This window comes from Malaya genurostris, chromosome 2 (assembly GCF_030247185.1).
Source record: "Malaya genurostris strain Urasoe2022 chromosome 2, Malgen_1.1, whole genome shotgun sequence".
Lineage (NCBI taxonomy): Eukaryota > Metazoa > Arthropoda > Insecta > Diptera > Culicidae > Malaya > Malaya genurostris.
The window spans coordinates 352,781,934-352,800,997 of NC_080571.1; the positions used below are offsets into that span (position 1 = coordinate 352,781,934).

At 38.6% G+C, this 19,064-nt stretch overlaps 1 protein-coding gene across 8 annotated transcripts in view; it reads left to right on the top strand.

Moving 5' to 3' along the window:
* The window catches only part of LOC131432189 (muscle-specific protein 300 kDa), a 98,409-nt gene that overhangs the window by 2,492 nt on the left and 76,853 nt on the right, over window positions 1–19,064 (top strand). Inside the window, exon 1 of one of the 8 annotated variants that reach the window (XM_058598320.1) lies at window positions 6,407–7,123. The exons of the other annotated variants lie outside the window; for them this stretch is intronic. Coding sequence (XP_058454303.1) covers window positions 6,838–7,123 — 286 coding nt within the window. The 5' untranslated portion in view covers window positions 6,407–6,837. Of the gene's footprint in view, window positions 1–6,406; window positions 7,124–19,064 lie in introns of those variants that run through there. 8 annotated transcript variants of the gene reach the window in all.

A 19,064-nucleotide genomic window follows, 5' to 3' on the forward strand; every position in this document is an offset into this window, starting at 1 on the left:
ATCTTTTGAATATAATATTATTGCATACTGCATCGAACTGGAGATTTCAAATGAGACAGATGAAAATTTGTTTGCGTGAAAAAGATTATTCAATGTAGCTTATAACTACTAAATCATCGAACAATTTCCCCAACTGTTCATTGATTATGTGTTCCACAACTAAGAAAGTCATTCCCCCGCCGTGAATTTGTATCAAATTCAGATACGTTTTGAGTTACTTATAACTTCTAAATTTGATACTATTTTGATAATCACTTCTGATCGATGGAACGGGTATGGCGTGATGGGTGAGTCGATACCTTTCACCCAGCCCACCTGGGTCCGACTCCCAACTCCACACATAGGGTCAGAAAGTTTTTCTGGCATGAAGAGGTGAATGACCTTAAGGTTAAAACCTGTGTAATTGGAATAAATTAAAAAGTACGGGTGTGTAATGTCAGAGACATAACTGGATGTCGTGAACACGAATAAAACTGACACTCTTTCAGTATAAAGAAATCAAATATCAATTAAATACTGCCCCAGAAAGTATGGACGCAACCAAAAACCGCTGCCATTTCGCAATGGTTCAGAATCTGTCAATTTTTATGGCTGCGTCCTGTTGTTTACACTCTTCTCTAATCACTTGAGCAGTTGTTTATTCGTTTTCATTAGTTTGTTTCGAAATGCGTGGACTTTCAGCAGAACAACGTCGAAAAATTGTGTACAAATGGTGCACAGAACGCGGACTGTCACTGAGAAAGATAGCAAAAATGGAAGGAGGATAAATCGAAAACGGGTCGAAAAAAAGGTTCTTCTAACCCTCAGTTGGATAAACGTATACTGAAGGCGTTCGAGCAAAAGAAGAAGGTTTCAGTTCGGGATGTGGCAAAAAAGTGGGCACTTCGAAGTCAAATGTTCTTCGTGCTAAAGAGCGTTTAAATATTTGAACCTATAAAAAGCAGAAACAACCAAAACGTAGTTCGAAACAAGAAGCACGATCAGGCCGAGGGTTCGAAAGCTGTACAATACAATTCATGCTGGAAATTTGAACTGCATAATTATGGACGGCGAAACCTACGTGAAACTCGATTACAAATCCTTCCCGGGACCACAATATTATTATACGGTGCGAGAACGGCAAGTGTTAAACCAATTCGAGACATCGATTGAAAACGAAAAATTTGGTAAGAAAGCTATGGTCTGGCAAGCAATTTGTAGCTGCGGTAAGATTTCAAAACCCTTAATCACCACTGCTTCAATGAACAACGAAATATACATCAAGGAATGTTTACAAAAACGACTTCTACCCATGATTCGAAGCCACAAAGATTTTGTTGTCTTCTGGCCAGATCTTGCTTCTTGCCACTACTCGAAATCAACGGTAGAATGGTATACTACCAAAAATGTCACTTTCGTCCCAAAAGACATGAATCCATCAAATTGCCTACAACTTCGACCAATTGAGGAATTTTGGGCATTAACGAAGGCATATTTTAGGAAACATGTCTCGGCTGGCGAAACCATTCAACAGTTCGAAAAAGATAGGAAAAAGTGTCAAAACTTGTCGCCAAGAAGTCTGTACGGAATTTAATAAGGAACGTTCGCAAGAAGGTGCGCTAGCTAGTCTACAATGGCTAAGTAGCAAATGTTGAGAATAATATTCTGTTATTGTAGTCTAATATTATCAGTATATCGAAAAAAATTTGAATATCTAACACTTCTGGGACAGTCTTTAGTTGATCGATTGCGCGCATTGTGCAAGCTTTCCTCTTTTTCACTACTAGAATTTGAAACGATACTACAGTACAGATTAGTTACACAATTGAATATTACGAAATAATCAGCATAGTTCTTTATGAAAAAATGATTGTGGTTCTGAAAGGAACCTTTCATTCATGGCTTCTAAGTCGGTGCTATGCATTTTATATAGCAAATCAGCAGGAAGTTTTACTACAAACTACAAGTGGTTGAAAATTGGGCCGTATACAGTATAGTGAAAAAAATTTCGCATAATTCTTTGGGTATACAATTATTGTTCTAAAAAGAAATATACAGAATTTTCATGACAATTATTTCGTTTCGGATTTAAATATTTCAGTAAAAAAGCACGAGATAAATTTCTGGCATTCAGAAGGGCCAAATTGTGTAATTCTCTAAGATATTAAACACTGTTGCGAATTTTGCACTGCGAAAATTGCACAAAACTAATCAAATTATCCTGAAAACTGGCTCTGTGGCCTGAGTCATTTCAGTATAACATGTTCAAAACGACGTATGAACCAATGAGAGATTCTCTTTGTTTACTTTCTCTTTCGATTATTAGGGTACTGTAAGCAATCACTCACTCCAATTATTTACCGATAATAATAAGCTATCATCTTTGAATCTGCACTGAAGAAATTACCGAATAAAGCAGGAATGCTTCGCAATAATCGAAAGAGAAAGTAAACAAAGAGAATCTCTACGAATCTCTAGAACTACGGTTTACGTAGTTTCAACATATATTCTCGATTGATGCATCCCGTGTTCGATTTCGCAACCGTTGTTCCATTCGCAATAGAATGAATACTAGATTCAATGGAATTCCACAACAACTAGAAGAAACCAAATATATTGGCTTATTATCGCCAATAGCGAACCATGGAAGGATTTTTTTAAACGCTTGAATCATTTAAATCCCACGAGTTCCGAAGAATGAAATCGTCCACTGTGCCAGAGCTTCGCTTACAACGTAAGGGAAAAACCCGAATATTCCGTTCACGACTGCATTTTTTTAACCTCCTGCAGCCATTCAGCCATCACCACGGAAATACACCTTGACTTTGGACTTTCAAAACCTGCCTTCGAGGAAAACGCGTTTAAAGTTTTTTGTCCATAAAATCAATGGAAACAATTTATTACTCAAGGGGAGCCCGTAGGGTCTAACATTTTCAAATAATAGTATTTTTTCTTATATAATTTGTTGTAATGAAACATTTCAAGAATCTTTTGTCAAGTTTTGAGTCAATCGAAGCAGAAATCTTTGACCTGTGTGCCGAGCTCTTACTTCTTCGCAGTATGAGATGAACAAAGATGAAGGCCCATAACTTGCTGAGTTTTGTTCCGATAAGCTTGAGAATTTCACAAAATATTCTTGAAATGTTTTACTATAAGAAAATACAAAGAAAAACATAAATGATTTTTTAAAAGTGTTAGACCCTACCCGCCCCTTGAATAAGTATGTGCGGGATACAGCAGCACGATATCTTTCTCATCTACAGAATATTTCCCAACTATACCATGCTCGCGCAATTTCTCTCTTACAGGTTTAAACTAACCCTTCCCCCGAAAATATTTTCTGGATACGCGCCTGGTGTAAATCGATGTATGAATCGAGGCCCGGAAAGCCGAGTGCCATATATCAACCGACTCAATTAATCGAGAACGCAAAATGTTAATTTGCACTCGATTTTCTCAGAGACCGATGGACCCATTTTCACAAGCCTAGGTACAAATGAAAGGTCTTACCATTCCAACGATCCCTATCAAATTTCATCCGGATATGACTTCTGGTCCGGAATCACAGGCTGTATTGTATATTTCTTCAATTAGGCAGGTCTGGTTAATTTATGACCAAGTACATTGATTTTGGGTTTACCGAATCATCGTTCCCGGTTCCGGAAGTACCGGAAAAATGATCGTGTACTTCAAACGGACATCACTCAAATTTCTCACAAACGGTTGGAACGATTTTCACATACTCAGATTCATATGAAAAATATTGTTTTTACCAGAGTTGAAAAATCGTCCGAAACCGGTATCCAGTTCCGGAAATATTGGATGAAGTGTGTATGAAATTGTAATGTGAAATGTATCTGATTTTCTCAATTTGGCTCAAAACTATTTCAATGTATAGGTTATGTTAGTATCTGGCCAAACGAAATGAATTCAGCTATTACGAAAACTTCTGACACGGATTTGGTCTGAATTCAAATACAAATTTATTCAGATTGTTTTGGTTAGTTCAGAAAAGCGAGGTTAGTTCAGAAAAGCGAGACAACGAATATGTTGTCGCATAGTCGACAACATTCAAAGTATCAGTAATAATACATTAGTACTTGATGATTGGTAACTTTCTGAAAAAAGAGCGAATATAAAAAACGCGTTTTGTATGTTACGTCACTTATACCAGTATATCTCCGAAACCGGGAATGACAGCCACTTGATATTCCAATTTGATTCACAAGCCAATTGTAGCTTTCAAGCAAGCCTAAGTTTTTATTATTTAATATAGAGCGACAATGAAGAAAAACAAAGAATTTCTCCTATCTCTGTTTATAAATAGTAATAGTTTTACTAACATATATATATATATATATATATATATATATATATATATATATATATATATATATATATATATATATATATATATATATATATATATATATATATATATATATATATATATATTCGATTATAGAGGTTTTTACCTTAAGGTCATTACTTTTCAGGCCAGAAAAACTTTAGTTATGAAATCGGAAATAATAAAAATCCGATAACTAAAATCTCTAATTTTTTACTCTTTGTTGAGGATAAGTAAGTTGTTGCTCGTTTACTTTTGAGATATCTAAGAAGACCTAGCGCACCGATGCAATAGTTTGTGAAGTGATTACTCTAATAGAGCAAGTTTGGTGCCTAGTTATTTGAACTTCTAGTGCACTGGTGAGTCGAAGACGAAAAGCGAAATAAAGTCATAAATATTATGTGCATTTTGAACGAAGTTACTTTGTTAACTTAATACCCCCCAAAGTGCTAACACTGATTATCAAAAAAATTAAAACGATCGAGTAATTGAATATTTCTAATCTGTTAACTGAACTCGTTTATTAAATGAATAATTTCAGACATCTCTAGTTATGAAGTAGGTCAAACGACTCGACTTGCGGCTCAAAATAAAAGGTAAACAAAAACAAATGACATGTGGCTGCTATGATTGCCACAGAAAATACTCACACAACAAAATGCATTTTGGGTATGGTATGAGTGTAAGAAAATCATGCTTGCTTGTTCATACCAACACTACCAATCGTGTGATGAATGAATTGTATACCCATTCATTAATCGATTAGCAGCCCTAACACAGGATATTATTGCCAATACAACAATCCAATTGCCATGGTAACTTCTTCCGTTTTGTCCCGAAAGTGCAAGCATTTGAAACATTAAATGACAACTAACGACTAAAAATTTAGATAGGAGGCGAATGATTGAATTAAACAATTTTCTCTCTATTTGAGGAATAATCACGTGACGTTAGCATTTATGTATGATGATACATGTATTTTGAGTGACTGGATTGCCCAGGCAACTTCTCTGTGGAATTCATATCTTATGTCGTTTTCGTTTTTAAATTGCACTACACCGGTGTAGCGAAAGCTGTACTGAAACCGTTCGTTTTTACCAATTGATTGTACAACACCAGTCCTACACTTTTTCTGCACCGATACCACTTATCAAACGTTCGGTGTAGCTCTGTGCAATGGAATCGTTTATTGTAGTCAAGTTACTGTTTATGTTTTCATTATTTTTGTTCGTTTATTCATATCATGGTGTAGCACTGCACCGGTGTAGTGAAGTTTAAAAACGGAAACGACATTATTGATTGCACATTATTCCAAAGTTTTACAACTGTTTGCTGCGGTCTAGGGGCTGGTGTAATCACCGGTCCTTATTGCTTTAAAAAATGAACGAACATTTCAACGACAACATTTTTTCGAGAAATAGATCGGTGAATTAGCTTTCGCGTTCGTGTGATTTGGCGCCATTCGATTATTTTTGTGTCGTGATACGTAAAATCATTGGTTTATGTGGATAAACCAGCAACGATTGATGCTTTGGAAATGTGTCATTGCTGAAATACGCCCTCAAATGCGTGAAAAAGTGCTCGAAAATTAGACCTCCAGAATAACCTTTCTGAAAAATAATCGTGGCGGTGCCTGAAATTATATTAAAATGTTTAATGACAAAAAATTATTGGCATGTGTTTTATTTAAATTTCAAATCAGCAAGCTCTTAACAAAACACCCTTTATCTCATCATTTCAATGTGAATCGTATACTGTTTGAATAGTTCATTCACTGCTTCATTCGTAGTTCACTCGACGAACACGCATTTTCAATTTTCGCGAGGGGAAACTAGTGAAGTATTAAGCGCTGAGTTTTGTGTTTTACCATTTTTACTAAAGGAGTACGCGTACCAACTTACTGTACCAGTGTGCGTTATAGAAACCCAAGGCAACTCATGAAAACATGTAATAGAAAACAAAGTTTAAGAACTGTTGCACGACTACTAACTATTACCGAATGGTTTCAACTCAATATTCCACTGTCGCAGAATGAATTTTTAGTTATATATAAACATTCACTGTGATTCGACGTAATTGAATTTCTTAGTAGTGGATTTGAATGTTACCGAAAGAAACATACCTGTTGCATTTGATATTGCGCTGTTGTTCAGCAAGCATGATGTCATAACCGTTGACATTATTGATTTTAGGCATACCAATCTTTTGTTTGCAGGAAAATTGAGTTCATCTCAGTGGTGAAAAGTGGCATAAAATATGCCATTGAAATTCTAGTCGCATAAAACAACGAAATCTTTGTGTTTAAGTTAAATTAAAAAGATGGTGAAACGTGAATATTTCAGTTTCAACTTGCTTTGTGAACCTCACTAAATTTATTAGTGTTTGTTATGAATAGCTTGGTTCTCATTGAAACAGTTTCGAAGTCAAGGACATGTCCATTAACAACACAATAGTGAATCGAAAAACGCACAAGCGAGCGAAAGAAATAATTTGAGATATTTCATATAAATATGATCCATTTGAAAAATGAAGACAGTAATCAGAATGCTAAACGTCCGAAAATATCGCAGAGGTCTAATTTGGAAAAAAATAAAGATGAGGATTCAGATGACAATAATATTTGTGTTATTAAAACTGTGGCGACAATCGCATGTTCGTCAACTACCGGTAATATCGAACAATCTAATAATATTATTTGGTACGATGCTTTCCGAACACGAGTGGTTAAAAATCATGAAGAAAGCTGTAGGAGCTATGGTAGTACTGAGTACGATATCCATATAAAAGAAAAACGAGGTGAGTTTATTTTCTCTAAGCGCTGAACATGTACAAAATAAAATTGTTATTACTTGTCATGTAAGTTACCCAATGTTAAAAAAAACCTTCTGTAACACCCGTGTTAGCGAGGGCTAACGACCATAGAGACTTTTCCGAAACGATAATCCCGAAGAAATAAAACACCTGTGATTATATTCAACGAAAGATTATAATTTTCCTGTGGAGGAATCATGATTTATGCTGTGAGTTCATGTGTATATATAAATATGTAATTTTTCTTACGTTTAATATCTCCGAACTGATCAATTAGTAGTTTGCGGTTTGTTACATGTCACGCCTGCTCTGTTAAGGTTAGGCTCGTGCAACTGATCTTACGAATCTAAAGAGTTAATTCTACATTTATTTACAATCATTCAAATTTCAATCAATTCAAAACATATATAATCTATTGATCGTACCTGATTAAACGGAAATTCAACTAGCTTTATATAAACTGTTATTCACTGCCAATTACTCGAAACTGTGGCTGGACTATTCTTCTCAAAAACAGTAATTATAGTATAGCTTTCATCTAGTCTCTCTTACTTCCTTTCGTGTTTACATTCCAGTGTAGCCAGTGTAGTTTATTTTCAGGTATGACCAAGTTTCGGGGGACCCGCAATCGAGCATTGCAAAGTTGGTTTACTCACATGAAGGTGCGCTTAAGTATTCACGCCACACTCCCCCCAGGTACGCTGGACACCAGTTCGCTTACACAACGTCGCGCCGCACGTCTAGTATGGCCAACTTGGCAACTGGTCGTTCATAAATGCCGGCCGAAGTCCTTACAGTCGCTGATCTTGGTAGACCGTCTCGGCCCGGTTGAGTGCAAATAATTCTCCCCTTTGGCCAGCAGCTCCTAGGCGATTGCGGGTCGACAATCACTACAACATCATCCGGCTGGATCGGTTTCGTATAGTTGAACCATTTCGTACGACGGGTTATTTCTGGCAGATAATCAGTTACCCAACGTGTCCAAAAACGATTTGCTTGAACCTGAGATAATCGCCAGCTTGGACGAAGCACGGCATCAGTATCGACGATAGTGCTTAACGGTTTAACTCCGTTGGATGATCCCAGCAGGAAATGATTCGGGGTCAAAGCAGGCGCTGAATCATCGTCAACGGGAACATGTGTCAACGGTCGAGAGTTTACGACATTTTCAACTTCTGTTAACACGTTTCGCAGAACTTCGTCACTGAGCTTCCGAGCATGCAGAACTACCATCAAGTTCTTTTTAACGCACCCAATCAGGCGTTCCCAACTCCCACCCATATGAGGAGAAGAAGGAGGTAGAAACGTCCAGCTAGTTTCCGCGTCGGTGAATTCTCTCATCAATTCTTCATGGTTGATAGAACCTTCTGCTTCTTTGATAACACGGTTTGCACCGACAAAATTAGTGCCACGATCACTGTAAAAGGTTCTCGGTTTACCTCTCCTTGCCACAAAATTTCTAAGTGCCATTATGCACGAGTCAGAACTAAGTGAGTTCACAACCTCGATGTGAATCGCCCGAACTGTGAGACACGTTGCCAGCATCCCCCAACGCTTTTCTGCTCGACGTCCTATGACGATCTCGTACGGTCCGAAGAAATCGACGCCAACATGCGTGAAAGGGCGCGTGAAGGCATCCAGGCGTGCTGATGGTAAGTCGGCCATGATTGGAACTTGCGGGAGTACTCTGTAGTTCATACATCGCTGACAGTCTCTTTTTACTTTGGAGTATGTCGCACGGAGTTTGGGAATGCTGTATTTCTGGCGAATTTCGTTAATCACGGTCTCGTGATTCTGGTGGTGATATTTTTGGTGATAATGTGCAACGATCAACTTGGTGGTATGGTGGTCACGGGGCAGAATTATCGGATTCTTTGCATCCTCTGTAGCGTAGTCGGCGATGCGGCCTCGCATTCTCAAAATCGAATTCTGGTCTATCCACGGTGATTTCTTATAAATTGAACTTGTAGTGGGAATCCGCGCTGTAGAACGCTCTAGATCTTGCTGTGATTGTTTTAAGACGGTAATTTCGTCTTGATAGGCCTCCTGCTGCGCTTGACGGATTAAATAATGAGCTGAGGAAGATATTTCTTGGCTTGAAAGTGGCCCAATCACGATTGAACTTTTCTTGAGTTTTAGTTTGCAATTTTTCACAAATCTGCGTACCAGAGCAACGACATTAACTAACCGATTCCAAGAAGAAAAGTCGGTAACGCATACCGCGGGCACTGCTGCGACAGGGTGAACTAATACGCTCGGACGTAGTTCTAGCTCTGTAGCCAACGAGTTGTTACACGAAACTGGCCAACATTCGTCTGATTGATAAAGAAATTTAGGACCGTTAAACCATCTTGCCTTTGAAGTTAAATCAGGAACCCCTTTCCATTTAGTCCCATCGTCTGCCACGTTTAAATCGGTAGGAACGTATCTCCATTTGCTCATCTCTGTCGTCTCCAGTATTTCACTAACTCGGAATGCCACAAACTGTGAATAACGGCGGTGATCCGACTTGATCCAACATATTACGTCCTGTGAGTCTGACCAAAACATTTTTCGAGAGAATTTGATAACAAGAGCTTCGGAAACTGATCGAGATAGTCGCGCGCCCACTAACGCTGCTTGGAGCTCAAGTTTAGGCGTTGACATATACTTTAATGGAGCGACTCTAGTTTTCGCGGCAACTAGTCTGCACTCAACAATGCCGTCCTGAACGACGCGCAAATAACACGCTGCTGCAATGCCATTGTCGCCAGCATCTACGAACGTGAGGAGCTGAATATTTTCGCCAACAGCATCTGTGTGACTGAAGTAGCACCGAGGAATACTAATTTCGACTCTTGGAAGCATTTGAAGCCATCTCTGCCACTTTTCGAACAGTGTGTCGTCGATTCGGTCGTCCCAATCAATTCCGGCACGCCAAACATCTTGGAGGATGACTTTTAAGTACATGAGAAAATGTGCGATCAAACCAAGAGGATCGAAAATAGACATCAGAACACGCAGCATATCCCTTTTTGTTGGATGAATTTCACCTTCTAACAGAGCACGACCATAACGATTCCAACCAATCTTATACGTGAATGTATCCGAAGAAGTACACCACCACATGCCGAGAACCTTTTCTGTAGAAAATTCAGGAGAGAGGTCAAGGCTCTTCTCCTCCGTCCGTTTCTCTTGTAACGCCTTAGTAACCTGTTCGGAGTTGCTTATCCAGTTACGGATCTCGAATCCGCCATCGGCATGTATTTGCTTCACCTGTTTAGCGAGTTCAATTGCTTGCTGATGCGTCGCAACACTAACCAGCATATCGTCGACGTAGTGACGTTTCTGGATCACTTCAACAGCATCTGGAAACTTCGCTATGAATCGATCGGCGTTTAAATTTTTTATAAAATGCGCCGTACTAGGGGAGCAACACGCTCCGAACGTCATGACCTTTAGGATGTAAACAACTACTTCACCGTTATCGTCGTACCAGAGGAAACGCTGACATTGCTGATCTTCAGCTCGTATAAGAACTTGCAAAAACATTTCACGTACGTCTCCGGTCAGCGCGATCTTGCCTTCCCGAAATCGGATCAGTATGTTGAACAGATCACAGAGCAAATCAGGCCCTTTCAATAGAACCGAGTTCAGTGTTACTCCGTAGGCTGCTGCAGCCGCGTCCCATACCATACGGATTTTCCCAGGTTTGTGGATATTAGTCACCGGGAATATTGGCAAATACCAGACTCGCGGGAAAGCTTGATTTAGTTCTTGCTCCGTAAGTTTTCTCGCGTATCCCTTTGTAACAAGGTCGGTGATTTTTTGATTCAGAGTTTCAGCCAGTTCTGGATCCTTATCCATCCGTTTTTTCAGGCATTGCAGCCGCCGTAGAGCCATAGGATAGCTGTCTGGCAAACGAACGTTTTCATAGCGCCACAACAGGCCAGTTTCATAACGATCTCCTTTGAATACGGTACAAGTTTGAAGCAATGATCGTGCTCGCTCGTCCTCTGCAGAGAGAAGAATTCTTTTCGGCTGAGTAACACCAAGACCATCGATTGTGAAATATTCTTTCATCGCTTTGTGGAGGTCTTCATCCGTTGATGATTTACAAGAACACACGTGGAATACGGAATGTACGAGGCTTGAAACTTCGTCTGAATTGCCCCCTCCGCACACAGTCCACCCTAACCGGGTTTTAACGGCTACTGGCTGATGTGGAGCTCCTTCACGACTCTTTCGTACTAAACTCAAATGTTGATGCCTGATTCCAATCAAAATCCTTGGGCGAATGTCTCGGTACGAAGCAATTGGCAGGCCACTGAGATGTGGGTACCGCGTAGTTAGCTCTTCTATATTCATAGTTTGCGGGGGAAGAAGCAGTTCTTTAACTGTGCGTACACCGTGTAAACTATACCTCCTAAACGGCTCATGTTTGGAGGCTACTTCCAGTCGGACACTCCTTGAACGATCCTCACGGCGTGTAGCTCCTCCTGTCCAACGTAAACACAAGGGCTCTATATTTCCTTCAAGTTGTAAGTCATCTGCCAAATCGCTATCAAGTAGTGTAAGCTCCGATCCGTCATCAAGAAACGCAAATGTTTGAACTGAACGTTGCTTTCCATGAAGCACTACCGGTAAATAGCGGAATAAAGCGTTGTTAGATGAAACCTGATGAGTGTGACATCCATGTTCCGATGTAATAGAGTTTGATTTGGGAAGATCGTCACGCTTAGTTGGAGAAATTTGATCACAAGAATTCGAAGAGACTGCCTGAGGCGATGTCGTGTGTTTCAGATCATTGTGTAGCAGCTCGTGGTGTTTTAGTTCGCAACCGTTCTTGCCACACATCCTGGTCTGACAACCTCCTTTATGCTGACGTAGGCATCTACGGCAAAGCCCCAGGTCTCGAACGGTTGACCAACGGGAATCACGAGAGAATTCTAGAAATCGTCTGCATTTGGCGATCGACTTACAGTTTCCTTTGCATACCAGACAACAATTGGTCGGTGGTTTCGCGTTGGATAACACTGCTGGCTGATGATCTGGAGACAGCTGTTCAGAATGCGCATTGAGATATGAGTTACTTTTTCTGATTGCTCGTGAGTCATTGCGTGTATTCTTGATTTCAGGAATGATACTTGAGAATGTAACTGCACTGGCTGCTTCGGCAAGTGAGTACAACCAGTTACTGAAGGATGGAAGATTGATTATGGGAAGCGACCGTCTGTATTGGGCCCAGTTTAATTTTATTGACGCTGGCAGCTTGTTTACTAATTGATGAAGAAAGGTTACATTATAAAAATATTCTTCGAGTCCGCAAGCATCGACTGTAGCACAGAAGTTTTCAACGTTGACGGCGAAATCCACGAGAGTTTCGAGCTTGTTCTCCTTTAGAGCTGGCATAGAGTTGATCTTGGATATCATCGAATTCACAATTACCTCCGGTTGCCCAAAGAGCATCTTTAGCGTAGACATTACACCGTTTACATTGGAAGGATGCATCAATCTGCACCTTACCGCTTCATAAGCGCGGCCTTTGAGACAGCGTTGAAGCCGGACAATATTCTCCTCGTTCGTGAACCCGCACATTGCTGTCGTACTATTAAAGGTGGAAACGAACAATGGCCATTCTTCAGGATTTCCTGAGAACGTAGGCAAATCTTTAGCAATGGCTTGACGAGCGGCTAACTGTTCACGAGAAATAGATAGTGATTTATCTTGCTCATAGCCATCGGAGTGACAGTTACGCATTGATGATGGATGGGGTACATTCCGTTTCCTGTCCGACGAATAATCCAATCCATCTCGGTACTCTCGATTTGAGATGCATCGTGAATCCTGACCATCTTGCGATAGTCGCGAGTTATTTGGATGAAATTCCCGTGGTGCTGAATTCATTATTAAAGGCGACGTTAAATTAGTTGGATTTGCTGGCGGATTATGTTTTTGCGCAATCGAAATCTTTCGAAGGTGGCATACACTCAGATTCAGTTGCCTACGGGTTGTGTCTCGTGGGTGGTTTTTGCTGGGAGTCACATTCAGCGTGATGTTGCGGTTCAGACACGACATTGAAGACGATGGTGCAGGAAATGGATCTGGGGGACCCGGTTCGTGTGATACAGAATAATTGCTAACATTATCTGGAGTTTCCTGTTGATATTCTTCCGGCAGCCAATTATCCTCCCCAGGTTCCGATGCTGCTTTGATTGAACTGCCTTCGCTCATAGCCTGCTCGAGTAATTGATACTTCCGTTCCAGAAAATCCTTCTCTCTTCTCGCTTCCTCTGCTGCGATCACCCGTTGGCACTCAGCTTCACGTCGTTCCACTTCTCTCATGTCTTCTAATCTCTGTATTTGCAGTCTTGCAAGTGCTTGCGACGAACGGCTAGACGCGACAGATGGAGCTCCACTAACTATCGACTTTCGCAGTTCTGTCCACATCCGAACGGCGTCAACTGAAGTTAAATCGGCTTTCTGCTGTTCCAGTCCGGCTGTTTTGAATGAATGGCTTGGCAATGAAACATCTACTGGTTGATTTTTATCCGAACTATCCAGCTGATGCTTCTGCTTTGGCGATATTTTTGAAGATGGTTTTTGAGTGGTTCGCTCCCGTGCATTTTTATCACTGTGATGAGAAACGTTAACAGTCGAACTTGTTTCCTGAACTCCGTTTGCGTCAGTGCATTTGGAACATCTCCAGGGAAAATTCTCGATTTCCTGCGTAACACCTACACAATGAAAATGGTACCATTTAGAGCAACTATCACACATCACCATCTCATCCGTATCTAGTTCACGGCACGCCCGGCAGGCTTGTCTGAATATGGTTTCGTTTGCATCTTCCGTCACTATCGTTTGCACATCACCGTTCGCACCTTTCCCGGCGACCTTTATATTCGATCGTTTTGAGCGTAGTTTTCGACTTGACATGACCGTTCGCTTGGTTTACTTATGTAAACGAAAATTATAAATTGTTAGCGAGGGCTAACGACCATAGAGACTTTTCCGAAACGATAATCCCGAAGAAATAAAACACCTGTGATTATATTCAACGAAAGATTATAATTTTCCTGTGGAGGAATCATGATTTATGCTGTGAGTTCATGTGTATATATAAATATGTAATTTTTCTTACGTTTAGTATCTCCGAACTGATCAATTAGTAGTTTGCGGTTTGTTACATGTCACGCCTGCTCTGTTAAGGTTAGGCTCGTGCAACTGATCTTACGAATCTAAAGAGTTAATTCTACATTTATTTACAATCATTCAAATTTCAATCAATTCAAAACATATATAATCTATTGATCGTACCTGATTAAACGGAAATTCAACTAGCTTTATATAAACTGTTATTCACTGCCAATTACTCGAAACTGTGGCTGGACTATTCTTCTCAAAAACAGTAATTATAGTATAGCTTTCATCTAGTCTCTCTTACTTCCTTTCGTGTTTACATTCCAGTGTAGCCAGTGTAGTTTATTTTCAGGTATGACCAAGTTTCGGGGGGCCCGCAATCGAGCATTGCAAAGTTGGTTTACTCACATGAAGGTGCGCTTAAGTATTCACGCCACAACCCGTTTAAACGCAAAGGGCACTTGTCGTATGTTGAAGTTCCGACCTGGTAGGATTCTTAGTGTCAGTAGGACCATAGTACCAGCCATACACTCTGAATCGTTTGCGAAGTCAATTGAAATCGAATGTCTACAAAATGTAATATCAAGGCTTCTGCAACAATTGCTCTGCAGATTCTTCACACTCATTTTGTGCGTACGAAAGTGTAAAATGCGACGAAATTTTTGGAAATAACTATAACGTATTCCGGCATGACCGTAACTTAGCACTATCCAACAAAAAATCTGGAGGTGAAGTCTTCATTGCAGCAAGTGCTGGTTTTTCGTTCGACAAAATTGAAACAAATAAACACAAAGAATTTGAAGATGTTTGGACCAAAGTATTTATATCAGGACAAAAAAATGTTTTTGCTTCTGTGTATTTTCCCCCTGAAAATGCTAACAAAACAACTTTCGAACTATTCTTTCAAACCGTAGAAAAAATTATGTCGAATATGGAACCAGAAGTTAAGTTACACATATACGGTGACTTTAACCAACGAAACGCTCACTTCATCCGTCCCGGAATAGTGCGGGTAAGCTTTAAAGGTCTCAAAAAATTCTCGGTCTCGTAATTAGGTTTCGGAAGTATTGGAAATAGTGGTCGAAAACTGCAAAACGGATCTACCTTATTTTCCTTCAAGATGGCCAAATCGATTTATAGAATCGAAGGAAAAGTTTTACGGTTTCATACCGAATCCCTGAAATCGTTGTGGATAAACTTCCAGTTTATGAACTACTAGATTATGTTCGAAAGAATTTTCCTATTTAATGAACAGTTGTTTTTAGAGCTCCACAGTAATATTTATGATGGGCTCTTTACAATTTTCGCACTTATCTCCCTGTAACTCCGTAACCGGAACTCGGATTCAACTAAGATTCTTGAGCATTCTATAGGATCACCAGACCTTTCATATGAATCTAAGCTTATGAAAATTTGTGCAGCCAGAGAAAGTGAATTCAATTTGTTGTGCACACACGTACAGACTTTGCCGATCTCGACGAACGAATTCGAGTGGTATATAACACTCGACCCTCTGGGGTTCGGTTCAATAGTCGGTTTTCACAGTGATTGCATAACATTTCTATATTAGAAAGGCAAAACACAATAATCAGCGAATGTAAATTTGCAAATCAGTGAAAAAATCGGAGAAGTACTAGTATAACTCGTTTAAATATTTTCAAATACAAACGCCGGATTAAAACATAGGGTGTAAAAAACAGTCTTGGATCGCATATTCAATGCAAAAATTGTTAGAAAACATCTTCATTTCTAGAACCGGACAACAAAATTGTATGCAAAAAATATGTTTATAACTTCTGGTTAGCTGGTTCTTCCGAAACAAATACCTTCATCCGATTACTTTTGGACGATTGTCGTTCAGGAAAGCAGCACAAATAAACAAACTGTTCGTTCGCAGCGAAATTCGATCAAAATTAAACTTGTTCTTTCGATAAAAATATTTGTTCGGTTCTCGCAAAATATATATGTTTTATAAACGATTTTAGTTGTTTTGAGTCTGTGTTCAGTTTCTGCATTCAAATATACGCTTTTTCTATATTTAATTGTATTCATCATTGACATATAAAAAATTGGGGTTAATTTAGTGACATGATAAATTTGCACATAATTTTAGTTGTAAATTTAATTAAATTGAGACGTTAATTTACATGATTTTCTCATAGTGTGTCCTTCAGCAACATTTACAAAAAGGCCTCTTTCTAAATGGAAAAGACGAAATGGATTCCGGTCAACATATATTCTGTAGAGTCTTTACAAAATGTGTTTTTGGGAACGAGTCTTACTCCATGCCAGTTCCATGAATATTGGAAATATTTTCTCTTTTTGTTTTGTCGAACCACTGTAATATCTACCAAAAAAAATTTCTTCAATCTGTCAAAACATTCAAAACTACTGTAGTGTACCGCAAAATAAGCGACGTAGAATAACAATATAATAGTTTCGTAGTGCAATGAACAGGTACTCATTCAATTCTACGTAGTTTTATACTAAATTCACTTGAAAAATAGTAGTTTCTACTACATATTTGAGAATCTCATGAATGCACTAGGAATGCATGTCCATTAGTCTCATTTATAATTTGTATATTTTTGCTTCACATTTATTGATGAAATAAAATAAGAACCTCTGACACCGATAAACGTTTTTCAATACCTAAGAGCAACTCATGCAAATAATAAGTGATAGTAAGTAAACGTTGAATTTTCATAGAAAAACCGGTTATTTATTTTTTTCTATATATTACAGCAGAAATTCCCCGAAACACTATAATTTAAAAAAAAAAGTTTAGAAAAGAATTTTGTAGATTTCTATTGCATAATACATTTTTTGCCTTTCTCATATAGAAAGGCTATACAATCACTGTGAAAACCGACTTTTTAACCGAGGCCCGGAGGGCCGAATGTCATATATCATTCGATTCAGCTCGGTGTCTGTGTGTGTGTATGTTTGTAACAAAAATATGTACTCACTTTACTCGGAGATGGCCGAGTCGATTTTCACAAACTTAGATTCAAATGAAAGGTCTTATGGTTCCATAGCCTGCTATTGAATTCATCCCGATCCGAATTCCGATTCCGGAGATACATGGGAAAAATATGCACTTATGGTCCCATAGCCTGCTATTGAATTACATTTGGATCCAACTTCCGGTTTCGGAGTTACAGGGTAATATATGAAAATTAGAGAACATATGTGCAATCAGCTTCCTCGGAAACGGCTTAACCGATTTTCACAATCTAAGTTTCAAATAAAAAGTCTTATAGTTTTCTAAAAAATTCTAGAACTTTTTATCCGAATCCGACTTTCGGTTCCGGAACTAAAGTGTGATAAGTGGAAAATTACCAATTTCATGTTTATTTTTTAACAAACGATGATCAAAAACATCCCATAAAACTGTTTGATAAATTCTTCTAGGTTTCAGAGCTTGTTAGTTTGTGGGCATATAAACATAATTCGCAACTACTGGTACCCACTTTTCCGAGAAAAGTGAGTGACCACATCTGTCAAGTGAGAAAAGTGAGTGACCACATCTGAATCGAATGGTATATGACATTCGGCCCTCCGGGCCTCGGTTGAAAAGTCTAATTTCGCAGTGATTGTATAGCCCTTCTATATGAGAAAGGCATCGAAGTAAATTTAATATCTGTATCATCTAATTCTCATTCAACATTTGCAAAGTATTTTTTTTATGCTCGAGAAATGATTGATTTTGTTTTTAGATTAAAAATAGTAAACGCAGACCAGATTTTGCAAATTGATTATTCATTACCACGAAAGACAAAACGTCGTAAAAAAAGAAATGAAAACATCTAGACGTGCCACCTGAGCCAATTAGTTCTGAACGATGAAAGCGTTCTCATATCTGTGTGATGAATTCATTTAGTAGGGCTTATAATATAATGGCTAGTGAGTGGAAAAATCACTATCAATCGGATACCATGGCCTTGCGTTGAAGCTACCGACTTCCACTTCAACAGCGTAGGTTCGAAACTGTTTCATCATTAACAAACATGTTCAATAAATTTCATAACTAATTAGCCTTCAAGTATGCAATTGAGCTCTTCACCCAATTATTTTCTTTTGAAAATTTTCAAAAAAGTAAATGTTGGCTATAAATACATTAAGGTTGTGATTCTTTTTTTAGATCAGCACGACTGAATCGTAGTAATCGAAATTGGGTTGAAATAGAAATCAAAAAACAAATTGTGTATAAACTAATATTCTTGTTGTATTGTTTTGGTATCTTAAATAGCTCAACTTTCTATGAATCTGGTATGAATAGTTTAAATTTGGTATTAAATTTTGGTCTTTTAGCTCTTAAATCAACCTAATCAATACCAAATAAAACTATTTTGCTATCCTGAATAGAATGACATTATATGGTATTCTATAGACATTCTCTTCTGATCAGCTTTACCTTTAATGTTCATTTGATAATCAACAACTTCAATGCTGACAGCTGATAAGATGTTTAATCTATAGAGGGAATAGCATTTTTGAATTCGTAAAAGTACTCCACCATACGGAGAGTCTCGATCGAGGCGAATAATGTTGAAATCACAAAAATTAAATGATATGTTTGATGTAAGCCATGTTTTGTTCAATGCATACACATCGCATTTTTGGCTATGTAATAGAACTTCAAACAAATCAAGTTTGGGCATGATGTTTCGGCAATTCTACTGTAGGACAGTTGTGGAAAATCATAATGTCAAGGCTTTAGAAATTTTAAGTAAATTTAGTTGTTTCATTTAGTTCCCAAAATAAACATGGTTCCATAGAAGTTTCATTATAAAGCTATAAA